The 15,630-nt window shown below is 41.3% G+C and overlaps 1 protein-coding gene across 9 annotated transcripts in view; it reads left to right on the forward strand.

Annotated features, from left to right (window-relative positions):
* The window catches only part of MBNL1 (muscleblind-like splicing regulator 1), a 109,970-nt gene extending 95,069 nt beyond the window's left edge, over positions 1-14,901 (forward strand). For 7 of the 9 annotated variants that reach the window (XM_010584907.1, XM_010584911.1, XM_010584912.1 and 4 more), the window contains 5 exons: positions 59-212; positions 5,962-5,997; positions 6,696-6,790; positions 10,216-10,290; positions 11,886-14,901. In XM_010584907.1, coding sequence (XP_010583209.1) covers positions 59-212; positions 5,962-5,997; positions 6,696-6,790; positions 10,216-10,272 — 342 coding nt within the window. In that variant the 3' untranslated portion in view covers positions 10,273-10,290; positions 11,886-14,901. The remainder of the gene's footprint in view (positions 1-58; positions 213-5,961; positions 5,998-6,695; positions 6,791-10,215; positions 10,291-11,885) is intronic. The other 2 variants (XM_010584908.1, XM_010584910.1) reach the window with 2 other exon arrangements.
* The last annotated feature ends 729 nt before the right edge of the window (positions 14,902-15,630 follow it).

A 15,630-nucleotide genomic window follows, 5' to 3' on the forward strand; every position in this document is an offset into this window, starting at 1 on the left:
TTTTTTTTTTTTTTCTTTTTTTTACTGGACTTTATTTTTATACCCATCCACCATTCAGGGAATTCCTCAAGCTGTACTTCCCCCATTACCAAAGAGGCCTGCGCTTGAAAAAACCAATGGTGCCACCGCAGTCTTTAACACTGGTATTTTCCAATACCAGCAAGCTCTTGCCAACATGCAGTTACAGCAGCATACAGCCTTTCTCCCACCAGGTAAGTGCTCCTCGTTTGCCTTTTTCTGGGGAGGGAGAAGGGGGAATTCTGGAAGGCGTACACTAGGAAATAACCGTTTGTTCCTGGCAGCAAATGCGTAGAGGTATTTGCGCGGCGGCCGCTGGTGCCGGGGCAGCTGCTGCCAGGCGCAGGCAGCCTCTCTCCAGCCTGCGGCGCTGCGATCCTGGCGAGCCGCAGGCAGAGGAGGTGCTGGCTGCGGGAAGGCTGGCTTCTCTCTGCTTCTCTCGGAAGCTGGGTGGGTGTTTTCCAGTCTAATATAAAAACCGGCGTCGCGCTCTGTCATCCCGAATCAGAATTTGAAATCTTCTCTCTCGTTCCTCTCTCCCTCGATTAACTTCTCTTTGTTACACATCTCTTAAGCTGTTGTATTTGTTTCTCTTTGCTGTAAGACCCCTTTGCCTTCATGTGCTTAGCAACAGTTGTTCTGAGCCACACACTTGGAGGTTTTGATTTTAATTACAGTGCAGCGATCATAAAAGGCACAGGCAGGCAGTCTCGCAGATAGGCTAGTCATGAGCCTACACAAGAAATCAAGGTTCAGGCCTCTACCGCTAAAGCGTCAGGGCTGATTTTGGACTAAGCAGAACAAAGGTGCCCTTGTTCTTATTCAAGAGTGATCAAATCTACACTTGTCCTAGTGTATGTAATTGCTGAAGAATTGATGCCTGTACTATTTACATAAGCAGAAATCCCTTCAGAGGACAAGTGATGGGGCTTAAAGTTGGAATATATGTTTTGGTTCTGCAAACAGCACTTCATGAATAATTACATATGTAGTATGTCATGTGAATTCATGCCTATATTAACACAGCTGAGTTAGTTTTTACATATGAACCCACATTAAAACAGCACTATCATACTAGGAGGTATGGAGAGGATGTCGGATAGATCTGTGCTCAAAAAATTGGAAGGAGTCTGTGAGGACAGCCCTTCATAATGCAGACTAGTTGAGGGGAGGGGAGAAAACGCAGCTATTCAGTCTTTACCAAAAAAAAAATTAAGGATTTTATCCTAAACATTTTTGGCAAGTATGTTCCCAGGCATTCGGTATAATGCCTTTTACCATTCTTTCTTGATCTGGCATACAACTAATGTATGTAATTTAAATGGCACAAAAATCAGTTGCTTGATTTAGTACATTTTAATAACTTATTTGGATCCCAAGAATGCACTGCAACCACTGAAATATATTAGCAAAAGCTTGTTGCAAAGCTTGTTGGAGTCAATAGAAGGACTGATTGAGTAAGCTTTAGATCAAATCTCTAGCCCATATACTAAATTTCATATAAAAATGCTTATGCAATCACAGTCCTTCCTGTAGATATTAAACAACTTCAAAGGTTTGTTTTGGCAAAGCATAACTGATGTAGTTAGTAAACCATGCAATTTTCCAGCTTCCATTAAATCAGCAAGGGGCTGGATGATTTCTGACAGTACTTGAGCTGCTTTGAATCGTGCCCTGTGAACTTCGGAGCTGGGGTTATGGTTTGTGTGCATCAGGCCTCACTTGCACTACATCATTGACCGGGATCTTTCATGTCGGCACTTACACACAACCTACCTCGGCTCTTCCTCTAGCAATCTATACTGAAACCTACAGGAGTCTGCGCAGTGGTTCTTGATGCTTTATTTGACCTTTCTTGACCACTGAAGTTTAGTATATGTTAAACAAGAGAAGTAAAGGATTTTTTAGCATGAGCTACTATAAATTCTCTTTTTATATTTTTCAGATAGCAGCAGTTTGAGCTTTCCAGTAACCCAGTACTTTTTCGAAAGTTTGAAAATTTTATTTGCCACCTTGCCCTTTTTAGTTTTCCCCACTTAATTTTAAGTAGCATCAGTCCAGTTTGTGCACAGTCACCTGGATATAGAGTTTCTCCATCAGTGCCTAAGAACTGACGGGAGAGCACAGAGCGTGAGTGCCCTCAGCTCCACTGCCATGGGGCAGAGGCAGGTTAATTCAGTGGGGCCTGAATTAAAATGACATTTTTCAAGTTCAGACACCGAAAGTGTAATTACTCATATGTGCTCTTAGTTGCTTCAGCTGCAATGTATGAAAATGCAGCAGGTCTGGAGGGCAGGACGCTCGCAGAACCTACAGGGTGTCAGTGTGTACCCCTCTGCAGGATCTTGGCAGGACCCTCCTCTGCAGGACACTTCACTCTTGATATTTCACCCTTGAGAGTTTTGCACTCATGTTCCAGACAAACCCAGATACCTCTTCTAAATTGTAAGGTGTAATTCTGGCTGCCTGTATGCAAGGGCACATGAAAGCAAATAAAGGCATCGTCCATGCCAGGGGATGGGCACTGGCACTCCAGCACACTTTGAATGATTAAATGCTCTTAGGTACTCATCTCACTGCTCTCAAATAAAGCTCCCTCTTTGCATGGCTCCCTCTTGAGGTCTCCCAGAAACCTTGGCTGGTGGAAGATGTCCACAGACTGAGAGGGGAGTCTAAAAGGCGTTGCAAGAAAGAACTGGGAACACTTGTGGTGTTGGCTAGTTGAAACAAGTGGAGTTAGTCTGCCGAATGAGGAGGCTCTACACGACTTAATAGGTGTTCACAGCTTGTTTTGGTACTTTGGTCCTGGCTGACGACTCTTGACGCCTTAGCAGACACGCGGGCGAATATTTTGCTGAGGGGCTGTGAACTTGCAGAGCACCGGTTAGTTGGCGTTCACTGCTACTGCACATGCTGTTTGTTCTGCAGTAACTGTGAGCTGGCTGGGGGTATGTTTGTATGTGCAGATAGAGAGCTCCTATGTGCAACTAGATGAAATTCCTGCCCTGGTGCTTGTTACCATCCTGTGCCTCAGCTCACTGTCTCCTCAGTTGTGTGTATACAGCTGTTCCCAGCCTGTGCGAGTCAACCGGCTGACCAGAGGGTAGCTGAGAAGTGTAATCCTCCAGAAGAAAGGGATCAGGTTTACAGGGTACTCCCAGGAGCTGTTGCCCTAATGCACCTGCAAGAGGCAGAATTGCAGCAGGGCAGCTGAACCATGTAGCCAGCCGTGGAAAGGCTTCAGCCACCTCTGCTGTTAAGTTAACGCATTGCATATTTATTTAGTTACTGCACCTTCAACATCAGAGAACTTAACTTGTTCGTGGTTGGGACTCACTCAGCGCACAGATGCTTTCCTTAAGCGGTGTCTGTGTAAGCACCTTCCTCCGTGGGGCTTCTGGGTCTGTGTGAAAACACTGCTCTCCTCCAAAACGTTAGGGAGGGAAAAATCAGGCACAACTGTTCACCTCAGCAGGACTGCTTATGCTGTCTGTGGTGATATTTTTAATTAGGATTTAGTAGATTGGACAGAATAAATAGACTGAGGGGAATAATACAAGGGAGGCATGAGAAAAAAAATGCTTAAAATACCAGTAAACCTAGAATATTTATAAAACTAGCTTTATTCCACTGCAGAACTAATCTGGTTGTGAAGTTATGATCAGTTAACTGAACACATCCTTGAATTAAAATTCTGCCTTGTGCTGAAAAGCTAGGGAACATTTGAAACTCCACATTTATTATTCATGCATTCTCATTAGTCAGTCAAAGCTTCTGAAGTCAAGATGGATGTTAAGGTCATAGAAAAAATGATTTTTATTACTGGTAAGAGGGTCATACAGCATTACGTCTTCATATTTGCAAGTTATTGCACCCTAGCTAGTACTTTCATTTCTGCCTTATGTTCATTTGCTTCAATTCCCTTTCAAAACTGTGTGCACTGGTTATAATGTTAATGATGATAACTCAGACTAAAATTTTGAGCTGCAAAGCTTTACAGTGATAATTCAGAGTCATCATGAATATCTAACTCATCTTTAGCATGTAGACATAATTATGCATGGAATGATGTAATATTCCAGATCTAATGAAGTATGTACAACCTTATAAATAGGGCACTTCTGCACAGAGACAAGAACTCGAAGGTTCTTCCCTGTAGCCTCATTAACACCATAGAGATGTCATAAGAGGGGCCGAGAAAGCAGTTTTACTTACTGTTTGTACTTTATAGGCAAATTTTGCTCTGTTTTTTAATCTTGCAAGTGGTCCCATTGACTTCAGCCATGATTTGTACATGGGGAAGTCGGGAAAGCTACCCTTCTTTTAACCTTTCCTTATGAATATTTTCAGTCTTTTCCATGACACAGAAATAGAAGAGTAATTAGGAAGCATGATTATGCCCTTTCCTTGTAGCCTCACAGATACAGTGATGACAGTGAATAACCTTGTCCCCAGCAGTAATTATACTGACTGACTTTTTCCCCTGCTTAGTTAAATGCTCTTGAGATTGTGCAAGCCACTACAATGCTTGGCACCAGCTAAAACAATTTCCTGTCCCCCCGTTACGGTCACGTAATGTCAAGGAAGCAGCATTGCCATGGCTCCCGCTGGCAGTCTTCTAGAGTATGTTTCTATTTCCACTGCAACCTCTGTTCCCAGATTTCAGAGTTTATTTCAGTTTTTGCTGTGTCAAGCATAATTAGTTTTAATAAATGTTATTTGTTAAATAAAAAAGTAAAATGTTTATTAAAAGTGGATATTCTGAAATATCAGTATATATTTATCTATCATATTGGAAGCAAAAATAGAAGATTCTGAGTTCAGTCTGGTGAAAGGCATTTTGCTATGTAAACAGAATCAACCAACGTAACGATATTTAAAAAATGATGCCATCATGTTCCTAAAAACACCATACTGCTGTTGGCTCTCTTGTTACAGGGCGGAATTCACCAGGTGCTGTCGCTCTAATTATTTTTATGTAGCCTAAAGAGAGCTGCAGGTTGTGAGCCCAGACACCAGCAGCTTAAAATACGTCCTATAATGTAGAAAAAAGTGCTGAACGAGTATTCTTAGGTGCTGCCATGAGCTGCGTAGGAGACTTTAGCTGTTCAGTCCCTCCTCTGACCTGCGTAGTAAGCAAACAGACCAGAGGACAGTCAGGATCACTTCCCCTTCACTGGCAGCTCACAGGGGTCGTGCAGCTATGACAAAAGTACGGCATGCCAAATTCACCCGGGTTTTGCCTATATGTTAGCTAAATATTGGAGCAGCCAGATTGTGGCTAATGGAACAGCATAGATCAAGTCATCACTCTGCGAGGAATCGTCGCTCCAGCCCGTCCAAGAAGGACCCCAGCCGAAAAGGCAGCCCTAGCAGGAGGGGCGAGCCTCGCGCCCCTCCTCTGGCCCTCTGTGTTCCCCGGACAGAACACGGCGTTCGCTGCGCTTCCCGAGCAGCCGCGGGGAGGGGGCACAGCAGTGCCAGTCCCTCGCTCCAGCTAGTCCCGGTGTCCTAGCAGGGGTGGACCTCGGGTACCTGTAGGCAGGTGCAGGTTGAAAAGTATTTCTTTTAATCTGAGGAAACCAGGGTTAAGACCATTACAAAGCTTGCGTCAAAAGGCAAAAAGATTTAAGACTACAAGAGTTTTAAAATAAAGCTAAAGAAACTTTTCCTAGCCGTGCTAATACTCCGTGGTCCTACAAAGGCAAACACGCTATACCAGCACACAGGTCGATCAGCTCTTTCCCCTTCACTGAACACTAGTTCTAATGGATCACTGTGCTATTGTATGGTTTGATTGTGCTGACAGTTACATGCCACTGTTCCCATAATAACAATTTTTCTTCTTTGTTCAAATGAAATTTCTAATTACACGTGTGATGGGTTGTTTTAATTCTTTTCCCTTTCCAAATCCACCTTCCTGTTGCAATGCATGATGGGCAGGCTCAATATTGTGCATGACACCCGCTACAAGTGTTGGTAGGTGCCAGCTTTGTTTCTTGATTATCTTAAACCTGTGGTGCAGCTCACGGACCCTCAAAATCCACTGCTAGATTTTAACTTATAGCTCTCGTGCCAATCCATCTCCCTTAGCCTCCTGCACTAACACCTGTCAATTAAATGCAATTGTTTTATTTAATTGACATGGACACATAGACGTTATTAATTTTGTATAGCAGTTTTTTGAATTGCACATTGTTCCTTGGTGGATTTTGATTGGACTATGAGTTCCAGTGTTTAGAAACTATCTTGTGTTAAATAAAGACTGTATCTTACTATAGCCACATAGACGTATACTGTCCTTCAACAAGATTAATTTTTGTTTGCAGTAAATATTTGGGTTGAATTTTTAAAAGACAAAAATTTGTAAATATAAGGGCATTTAAAAATTCTTCTGTTGATTTTTGTATTGAAATGGTTAAGCTTGTTTGTGTCGATTTTCTTGATTTGATGGTAACAAGCATTTTCCCCTTTTTTTCTCTTTCATTTCCCTTCCCTCTTTCTCCCTGGAATGTTGTCCTGCTTTGCACTGTGATTGCATGTCACGCGCTGGCAATGATGTCTCGGGCTTTTTGCTGTGAAAAATACCATGCTCAATTATCCTACCACATGTCGCTCTGGTTCCCATACTGCTACACTCTTCTGTATGTTTGCTTATATGATTTTCCTTCCGAAAGTTCCCATGGTGCACGGTGCTACGCCAGCCACTGTGTCTGCAGCAACAACATCTGCCACAAGTGTTCCCTTCGCTGCAACAGCCACAGCCAACCAGGTTTGCTAATTTACAGCTTTGTTCCTTACAGACAACTTGAAATTGGTGCTTTTAATGAGCATGGGGGTTTTGATTTTACCTCTTGTTGGCCTACACATTCTCTCTAAGATCTGCAGCACAGCTTAATAAGCCTTTATCCATGCTCAAAAGGTGCTGCAGTTCCATTTCTGATGCTAAAAATAATTGATAATAGAGTTTCTGACTCAGTCTTAACATTTGTGGGCCATGCTGCTTCTGCTCTCAGAGATGTAAAGAGAAAGGGATAATACACGGAGCCCATTATTTATTTCTATTTCTGTGAAGCCGATAGTTCCTTTTAGTCCAGAACTCCAGTGAAAGCCAGTAAAACCTTTGTGCGGAGGGGTTGCAGGATCACAATTTTAACAGTCTGAATTTAGCAGTCTGAACATGTTCTGACTCTCCTCTTCCAAGAGCAAAACAAAAACGTCTGAGCATGGGCCACACAGAAACTTCTTTTAAACCATTGTTTCAGCTTGTGATTCTGCTTGGAAATGGCCAATTACTTGTTGCAGTAGGCAGACTTCAGTTAAGAAAATGTCCATTAGAGTCTGGTTTTATTTCTAAATAGCTACCCCAATTGTTGCCATGTTTAGATGTATTTCAGGAATAAAAGAATAATGGTTTACTAAATAAGTGATTAAAAGTCCTCCCAGAAAAGCCAGGAACGATGCTCTAAAGATGAGTACCAGGGGCCAGAGGAGCTGCAGTCCCCACACGTACCAGCTGCAGCTGCACTTGAGAACAGAACGTGGCCTGTTGTTTTTATCTAGCTGGGTTGTCAAAAATGCGGATTTCTGTAGTAGGTCTGGCTGAAAGTGCAACAATGAAAACTTTTTAAAGACCCTCTCATTCGTCTGATAAAAACAAATTATTTTTTTAGATTTACTAGGAAGTTAGAATTGCCAATGTCATGAAACCATCAGTTCTGGTCTAATATGCAGATATGACTCTCGACTCAGTGGGAATCACACATGTGCCTTTTAGAAGAGGGAACTAAACATTTTCTTCAGTATTTTGCAGGTGTGGTTCTGTATGTGTAATTAATTCCGGAGATAAATGCCAGTTTTTAAGGCAGGCTCACCTGACATACTCGGCTCCCTAAGTCATTCGAGCTAACTCCTGAAACAGTTTGAAAATCCCATCCTAAAGTTGTCAGGTTTGCAGCTGCAGCTGGACGGTGAGCAGCAAGACCCGTGCCCGTGCCCTGCTGCACATGCCCCTCTGTGCTTGGGGAGGATGGCACCGGCTCCTGCCGAGCCGGGAGCGCCGGGGCTCGCCGCACGGCGCCGGGCACTGCTCTGCTGCTGCGGGCACCAGGTGCCGCAGGCTGTTGCAGGATTAAGTGCAGAGCCTGGCTTCAAGCCTTCCCACCTTTGCCTGTTGAGCCACTACCATTTTGTACTACGCCCAGCTGTACGTTCTTTGTTAACCTGTCCGCTTACTGATCTCTCAAAAATAGTACTCCAAAAATTATTACTGTTGCAGTGATATATAGGTGTGCACATCCTGAGTCTCAAAAGGGGCCTGGATATTTTACAATTCCAAAAAATACTCAAGTTAGTCTGCTCAGCAGGTAGCACTTTCTGCTCTTGCGAAATGTTTGCTGAATGCCCATGTCACTCACAGATTTAAACTAGCATAAGAATTGCTTTGTATTTTGAAAAGCTAGTTTATAGGTAGGACTACCTGTGCATACATGTCACCTAAGCAAGCAATCACCTGTATGCCCGAAGTATCTTAATATTGTAATTTACTGCACCATACAGTTAATTTAAATGTGTCTCTATATTGTCCATAAGTCCAGAGAGTTGTGAGAACAAGCCAAGGCACAGAAAAACGTAATTGTTTTTTAAAATCAGCTCTGTCTAAATAACCATGCACTTTCCCAAATAGATTACAGGGAAACTTTCTGTTGTAGAATCTGATCATTTCATGCATATCCTCCCTGGAGCCTCATAACACACTTAGTACAGTACTGCAGCCAAACCTCAATATATACATATATAACAAATATATGTATATACTATGTGAGCAATGCTGAAATTATTTAATGCCACACGATGCAATGTGCATGCATGCCAAAAGTCTTAAGATCTGGCCCTTCATCTTCATTGACTGGTGTTGAAGGTCCTTGGTATGTTCCGACAGCACTATCCCTGATGCTTCTACACAGTTGGGTGCAACAGCCTGTCCTGCAGCAGTAGAAAAAAATGGTATGAGAAGCTTCATTATGCTTGAAGCACGTTTCTGTACGAGTTGGCAATGTTGTAGAGTTGTGTGAAGTTGCTAGGGGAGGAGAGGGCACGAGGGGTGGAAAAACCGACACCAAGACCTCTAAGCGATTTAGTTAAGAAGAAACCTCCCCATTCCCCTTCTTGTGCAGATAACAGATCAGCCTTAGTATCCATCAGGAAAAAGAGTCTTTTCAAATGCGACAGCCGTTTGCGATCGCACAGACCCATTTTGTGTCCTATGCCCCAGCATGTTTCCCTGTACGCGGGCGCATCTGTTTGCTCCCTCCCGCCGGACTGCTGGTCCTGTCTGTACCGCAGGGCGCCTGGCGGTTCCTCCAGCCCTGCATGCCCTAGTGCTGTCCTTCCCAAGGGACTGGCCCGCGAGGTCTCTTCGGGCTCAATCCCGTGGACTTCAGCCTGTGCCCCACACGCAGAGGGCTGCACGGCTGGGACCCCAGCGTGGGATGCAGAATAGAAGTTTGTTATTCGTACCGCTGGTCATCTACCCTGCTTTTAATACTTTTTTTTAAAATGGGAAACTGAGTTGATGGGGCACTTCAAGAGAAGCCACATACTGAATTCTGTTTGTGCAGACAAACATTTTGAGAATTGTTTCACTGCTTTGGGGAGTCTTAGCTTTTCGGCTGATCCACCGTGATGCCCGCAGTGGCCGTAGGAAGAGCAGGCAGCTCTTCTCGACAGTGGATTTTCACCGGCTGTGAAAATCAACCTCAGGGCATCTTAGGTTTGGCATTCAAAAACCAAGACAGTGAAAGCAGTGAACACTTCACAAAATCAGACTGAAACAAGGTCACCATAGAAGTTATCATTTTAAATGATACACTGAAAGCACAGGATTTTGTGTAGGCCAACAAAAAGGGCGATTGTCAATTACTGCACTGCATGACTTTTGTAGATTTTAACTTCTCTTATTTCCTAAACAACCAATAATACTTATTTATATTTGTCAAGTAGTACTTAACACAATGTTTTCCAGTTTTAAGTTGCTATTGTAGCACTTCAGTTGACTTTAACTTATAGTTACAATATAAAATCCACCAACTCACAGCTGATCCTCACTTTTCCAAACTTATGTTCTGTAGCAAAATGCTGTGTCTCTGGGTTGGCTCATTGCACATGTTATTCATTGTTTAAATTTTTTACCTGTAGATACCCATAATATCTGCCGAACATCTGACTAGCCACAAGTATGTTACACAGATGTAGACATTTTGTCATCAAACAGTAAGTTCCCGATGTGTTGTTGCTTGCATTTCTCTTACCTTTATGTGTGCATAATTTGTCTTTTGCAGGGACAGAATGTTTTTATTTTACTTCTAAGAAAATTAATAAGATACAGGGAAGAACTCCACTGACGCGCGATTCTTCTCTGCGTGGAGATCATAGTTAGCAGTGACCACGTTAGCTAGTGTGTTGGACCAGATGTCGGTGTTAGTTTGTACATATCCATATAGCAAAATCAGAGAGTCTAAAATTAGAGTTTTGTTTATGAAGGATGATGGCTCCAGCACTGATGTGAGCCAAGGGCCAGGTCTAGGGGGGTGATGGTTACGTTAAGCGGGCTTTAGAAAGAACGGATTTTAAATCTCCAAATTTGGAAAGCCAGAATCTCTTAAAATACAGGTTTAGTCATCTGCCTAGCTGAAGCCTGATTTCTCTTGAACGCAGGTTGTCAGGCTACGATGCGTTATGTACAGTATTTTCCTGGCATGGGTGGTATGGCAAGGAGAGGTCCCACAGTGCAGGCACAGTTCATACCTGCATTGTGTTGGTGTGAACGGCGATTGCAGATAGTGTATGTCAGCTTTTTATACTGTAACCTTTATCCTGCATAGCTTGAAATCTAGGTTTGCGTGCCTAAGCTTGAGAGACTTTTTTTCCCGTGTATCTTCCCATGAGTAAACTGTAGTTTCCCGTCTGTCACTAAATTGCCTGTTGTCATCAAGACCACCCGCAGCACATCACCTCCCCTAGGATAGCTTGTGATTTGTATTACCTTTCTCTCCCTTGCGCTCCGTTTCTGCTGTGTTTTTTTATTGAATGGCTTGGCCATAATGGAATTATTACTTAGGGTGAGGATTAACTGATTTGCCACAGTGGGTTTATAATAATAGTTATTCCTTTCAGCTGAGCGTAAACATTGTTAAACTGCTTGAGTGACTCAGGTGGGACACCTCTTATCTGCAGCCTAAACTTGCTACCGCGCTTCCCTCTGGACTCAGCTGGGACTGGGGTGTCCCCGTTTCAGAGACCGTCCCGAGGTGGAGGAGGAGGAATCACTCCCTAGATGTGTCTCTCATGCAATAGGCAACAGAGACCGGAGAAATAGCTACGCTAGATAGGCAGTGAAGTAAGAAAAATTACCTTGGGAATATAGGGCCCAGATCCCTAAGGATGTTTAGGTGCCTGTCAAGCACTGGTTGGGCTCCCAGGTTTTACGGGGGCAGCAGCAGCAGCAGGGCTTGGGAAGAGAGAGGGGGCCCGGGGCTGCTGGGCAGCGCTCCCACAGCACTTCGTGGGAGCTGCCTCCCAGGGGCTGGGCGCTGGGAAACCGTCCCCCGGATCCCGCTCCCACGGCTGGGACCTTGGGAGCAGCGGGAGGCCGGTGTGTCGTGCGCTTTTATCACCGCGGGATTCGGGTGTAAAGTGAAGCTCTGCTGCGAGGAGTTACCAAAGGGAAATCCCACAGGGGTTGGGGCGCAAGCTTCCCTGATGCTCGGTGGCAGACTTCCCCGTTGCAAATGTAAAGCTTGGGCTGATGTGGTGCTAACGAAAAGTTATGACTCTGTTGAAAATGCTTTCTCTTCCTTCTTTTCTAGATCATAACTAAAGAGAAAAGGACAGTGTGTTTGGGTTGAGAAGAGGACGAGCTCATTAGCCATAATGTATATACCGTCAAGCAACACTCGGAAACTCCCTCAGCAGTAAGACATCCACACATTGCATGTTAACGAGATGAAACAAGAACTTGGAAATCCACTGCACACTGTTGCCTATATACTTTGTACATTTAATTGATATTTGTGCTGAGGTGATCTTATTGTCTAAAAACTACAACATTGTCTATCTTTTCTAGCACAGAAGTATGCATATGGATTTGAATATGCATATGTAGTCTGTTTCCTACATAATCATGTATGTCACCTTGAAAAGACAGACGATGATGTAACCATAAATCTATTATGTATTGGTACGTCTGTAGACCAAGATATAATTTTTTAAAGTAAGTTTATTTCTTTCAAGGTTTACAAATAACAAAGGTGCACCTTGTATTTAAAATTGCCATTATAGATGAGAGCGTGCATGCACAGTAATTTTTGTTTAAGAGTAATATTTTTAATGTAATAGATTGTAAGAAGTGGTAAGAGAGGTATCTGACAGAGATGAATGTGCCAAGCAAAACCACAACTGTGTATATTTTAAAGCACATCAATGGCTTTAAGTACCATGTTGTTAAGGATTCTCATGAAGTGCCATAGACTGTACATCCGATTAGAGTATTATTTCTGCAGTGTTATTTTCAGAACCACGTTTTCACTTACTTTACTAGTACTAATCAGTCAAAGGGCACCATTCTGTTTCAAACCAAAGCTGTCTCAGAAATGGCCAACTATTCCTTACAGTAACAGTAGACAGCACAAGAAAGATACTCTAGCCGTACAAATTAACCCATACTGGACATATATATAAACTATTTTAAGGCATTGTAGTGTAATATTTATGCATATTTTACTGTATAACATGATATACAAAAGGGAAAAGCCATTTCTGAGACACAGTAACAAATGTTTGAGGAACTTCTTTTGCTTCTATTTATAGCCTCTGTTGAAAGTCAAAAGGACTATAAATGTTTTGCAGAGTTGGGTTTCACTTTTACTTCATCAAAGTCACACTTTACATGGTGACTCTAAACAAAGACAGAAGAAGCACTGACATCAGATGCATGACAAACCAAAATATGAAAAAATGGAGATGTTAATTAGCATAGAAATTGGGTGGGTTAAATACTTGGGTGAGTTTTATATGTGATTTTTTTGTTCAGATTAACTGCTTATAGCCTTAGAAAGCCTTTACAAAATAAAAACAAAAAAAATAGATGTGCATTCAAGTTTTAAGAATGGATTCATCCAAAGGAATTCCTTTTTGTGGTTTGGATGTTGCAGCTAGTAAAGGATATTTTTGCTCTGTTCAGCAAAGTGCTGAAGTGGGGGCCAGGTCACTGGTAGCGTAGCGTGGAGTGGAAGAAGCGCGAGTTCGGTTGTAGAACTCTCCATACTTCCAAGTTTACTGCGAGTTTTTATGCTTGAGAGAGATGCTTTATAGTATAAGAATGATGTGTTGATTTTACTGATTGTACTGTACATCTATTAAAGCCTTAGATTATTACATTACGGGTTAAAACCCATACCAATGTAATTTCAATCGTGTTAAGAAAGTATAGGTGACTTCACATGTTATTGTAGTTACTTAACATTATAGAATATTACTTATTTTTTTCTTGTTAAAAGTGTAGTTTTTATTTCTTACATTTATTAGATTGTTTTCATTTTCTATTACCAGTTGAATACCATTTCAGTTTATAGAATTTTGTTTTATTAGAGTTTACTGATGACTTTTTCAAAATACAAAAAAAAAGTAGTTTTCTTCATAACATACTCAGTTTTGAATTTACATGTAGTGTCATATGAGTATTCGTATTATTGTTAACTAAATGATTTATATTTTACTGATTTAATATTACAATGTAAGAATGTCAGTCATTGTTAGTTCTTGTCTAGTTTTCATTAAAAGAACAAAGATCTTTTATATGGATATCTTATAATTATATAATCATTGCTAAGTAAGAAGTTAAGTTGTTGCTATCGCAACAATCCTGGCAGACAATTGAGTAATATTTTGATGATTTATTTTGTTTGTAATTAGTTATTATGAGAAAATCTAGTTCCTAGATATTAGAATAAAATTTATTTTCTACTGTATCCATTTCAAATGTTAAAATATTGTTTAAATATTTTTTGAAATCCCTGAATATCAGGCCTTGTTATAAATAAGCTGCATAATCAATAGATCAAGGGACTTTTTGTTGATAATCCAAATACTCAAAGTTTACGTAACAAGAATTATAGCGTGTGTGTGCAAACTCTTGAGGGTTGATTATGCTGCAGTTTAGCATGTGGGAACGTATAGAGAGAAGGTTGACTTTTTGCACTTCTGTATATAGTCAAAAAAGAGAGAAACCTGTATAATAGTAAGATCTTATTTTGAATAAAAATGTCTATAATTACAAGGAGTTTTGTTAAGGCTAATAAAATGACAGGCTGAACAAAATTGCTTGCAAAAGTGGCACAGAGTTAGCACTCCATACCCCTTCAAAAAAGTTGCTTTGCTTTATGTGGACAGCTTGTAGTTTGCCAGGATTTTTTCAGCTGGAAAGATATGCCATCCTTCCAAGATCTCATGACTGACAAAAGCTCCACTGGTTCAAATCTGCCTGAAAATCATTAATAAAAAAAAAAAAAAAGAAAAAAAAAAAGAAAAAAAAGCAGGTACTTCAAACCATCAAGGTGAAATCATGGATCAAATATTCCGTACATTATTCAAAAACTACTGCATGTTTAAAGTATCAAAAAATATATTAAAGATATATGCTATTCAAACCAGTTTCTGACAATTTCAGTGGTTTATTGTTCACAAAAAAGATTCTTCAAAACAAATACTGACTTTCACAAAAGAGTTAAATCATGAACAGGCAAACCAAACAGCACACCGTAGCTGTAGTTGTTATGTGATTATTTTTTATCGCTGTAGTGGTCCTGTTCTTTTAGCAGGTGAAAAAAAAAAACCCTGGGAAATTTTACCGTTTTAATAGAAACCGTTCAGGAAACCTTGTCATTATATATGCCAAAGCTGGAAAGAGAAAGTGATTAGGCCATTACAGTATCTGATCTCTCCAGTACTCACACTGAATGATTAATGAAGTTGCACTTACTTGCAACCCCGCAACTTTCATCTGCTGAAAGGACAGATGTGCTTGGTTTTACTATTATGTAATCACAGACTTACTTTTTGCTTGTAGTTGCTCCAAATTATGTACTCTGTCCTGGGCTGCAATTTGTTTTTATGCTTATTTTATTATTACTGCTATAGTTGACCTTGCTGTATGGAAAAAATAAAGTGAAATTGCCCTAATAAAAGTTCTCTTTCTTAATTACGTTTTTTTATATCAGGTTAAAAATCGCACCGCTTTCTTTTGTACACGCTTTTCATTTTATCTGCGCATTTGTTTTACTGAAGGGATGTAATTTATTTGTGGGGAAAAAAAACCTATATGCTGGTCTCGGGGGTTTTTTCTTCAACAGTGCATAGTAAGTTAGCTATACAGGATATATATTAAGAATGCTAAGCGTACGTGACATTACTGTTAAATCCAGAGGATAAATGTAAAGTACCAGGGTACCACAGATCCAGACCAAGCCGTTATTACCCTCAGGGAGAAGAAAGGGACCCTCCACATCTGCCCCCCGCGTTAGTGCCCACAGCGGGGGTGCAGCGAGGCGGTGGCTG

Source organism: Haliaeetus leucocephalus, unplaced genomic scaffold (assembly GCF_000737465.1).
Source record: "Haliaeetus leucocephalus isolate CR32 unplaced genomic scaffold, Haliaeetus_leucocephalus-4.0 Scaffold1014, whole genome shotgun sequence".
NCBI lineage: Eukaryota > Metazoa > Chordata > Aves > Accipitriformes > Accipitridae > Haliaeetus > Haliaeetus leucocephalus.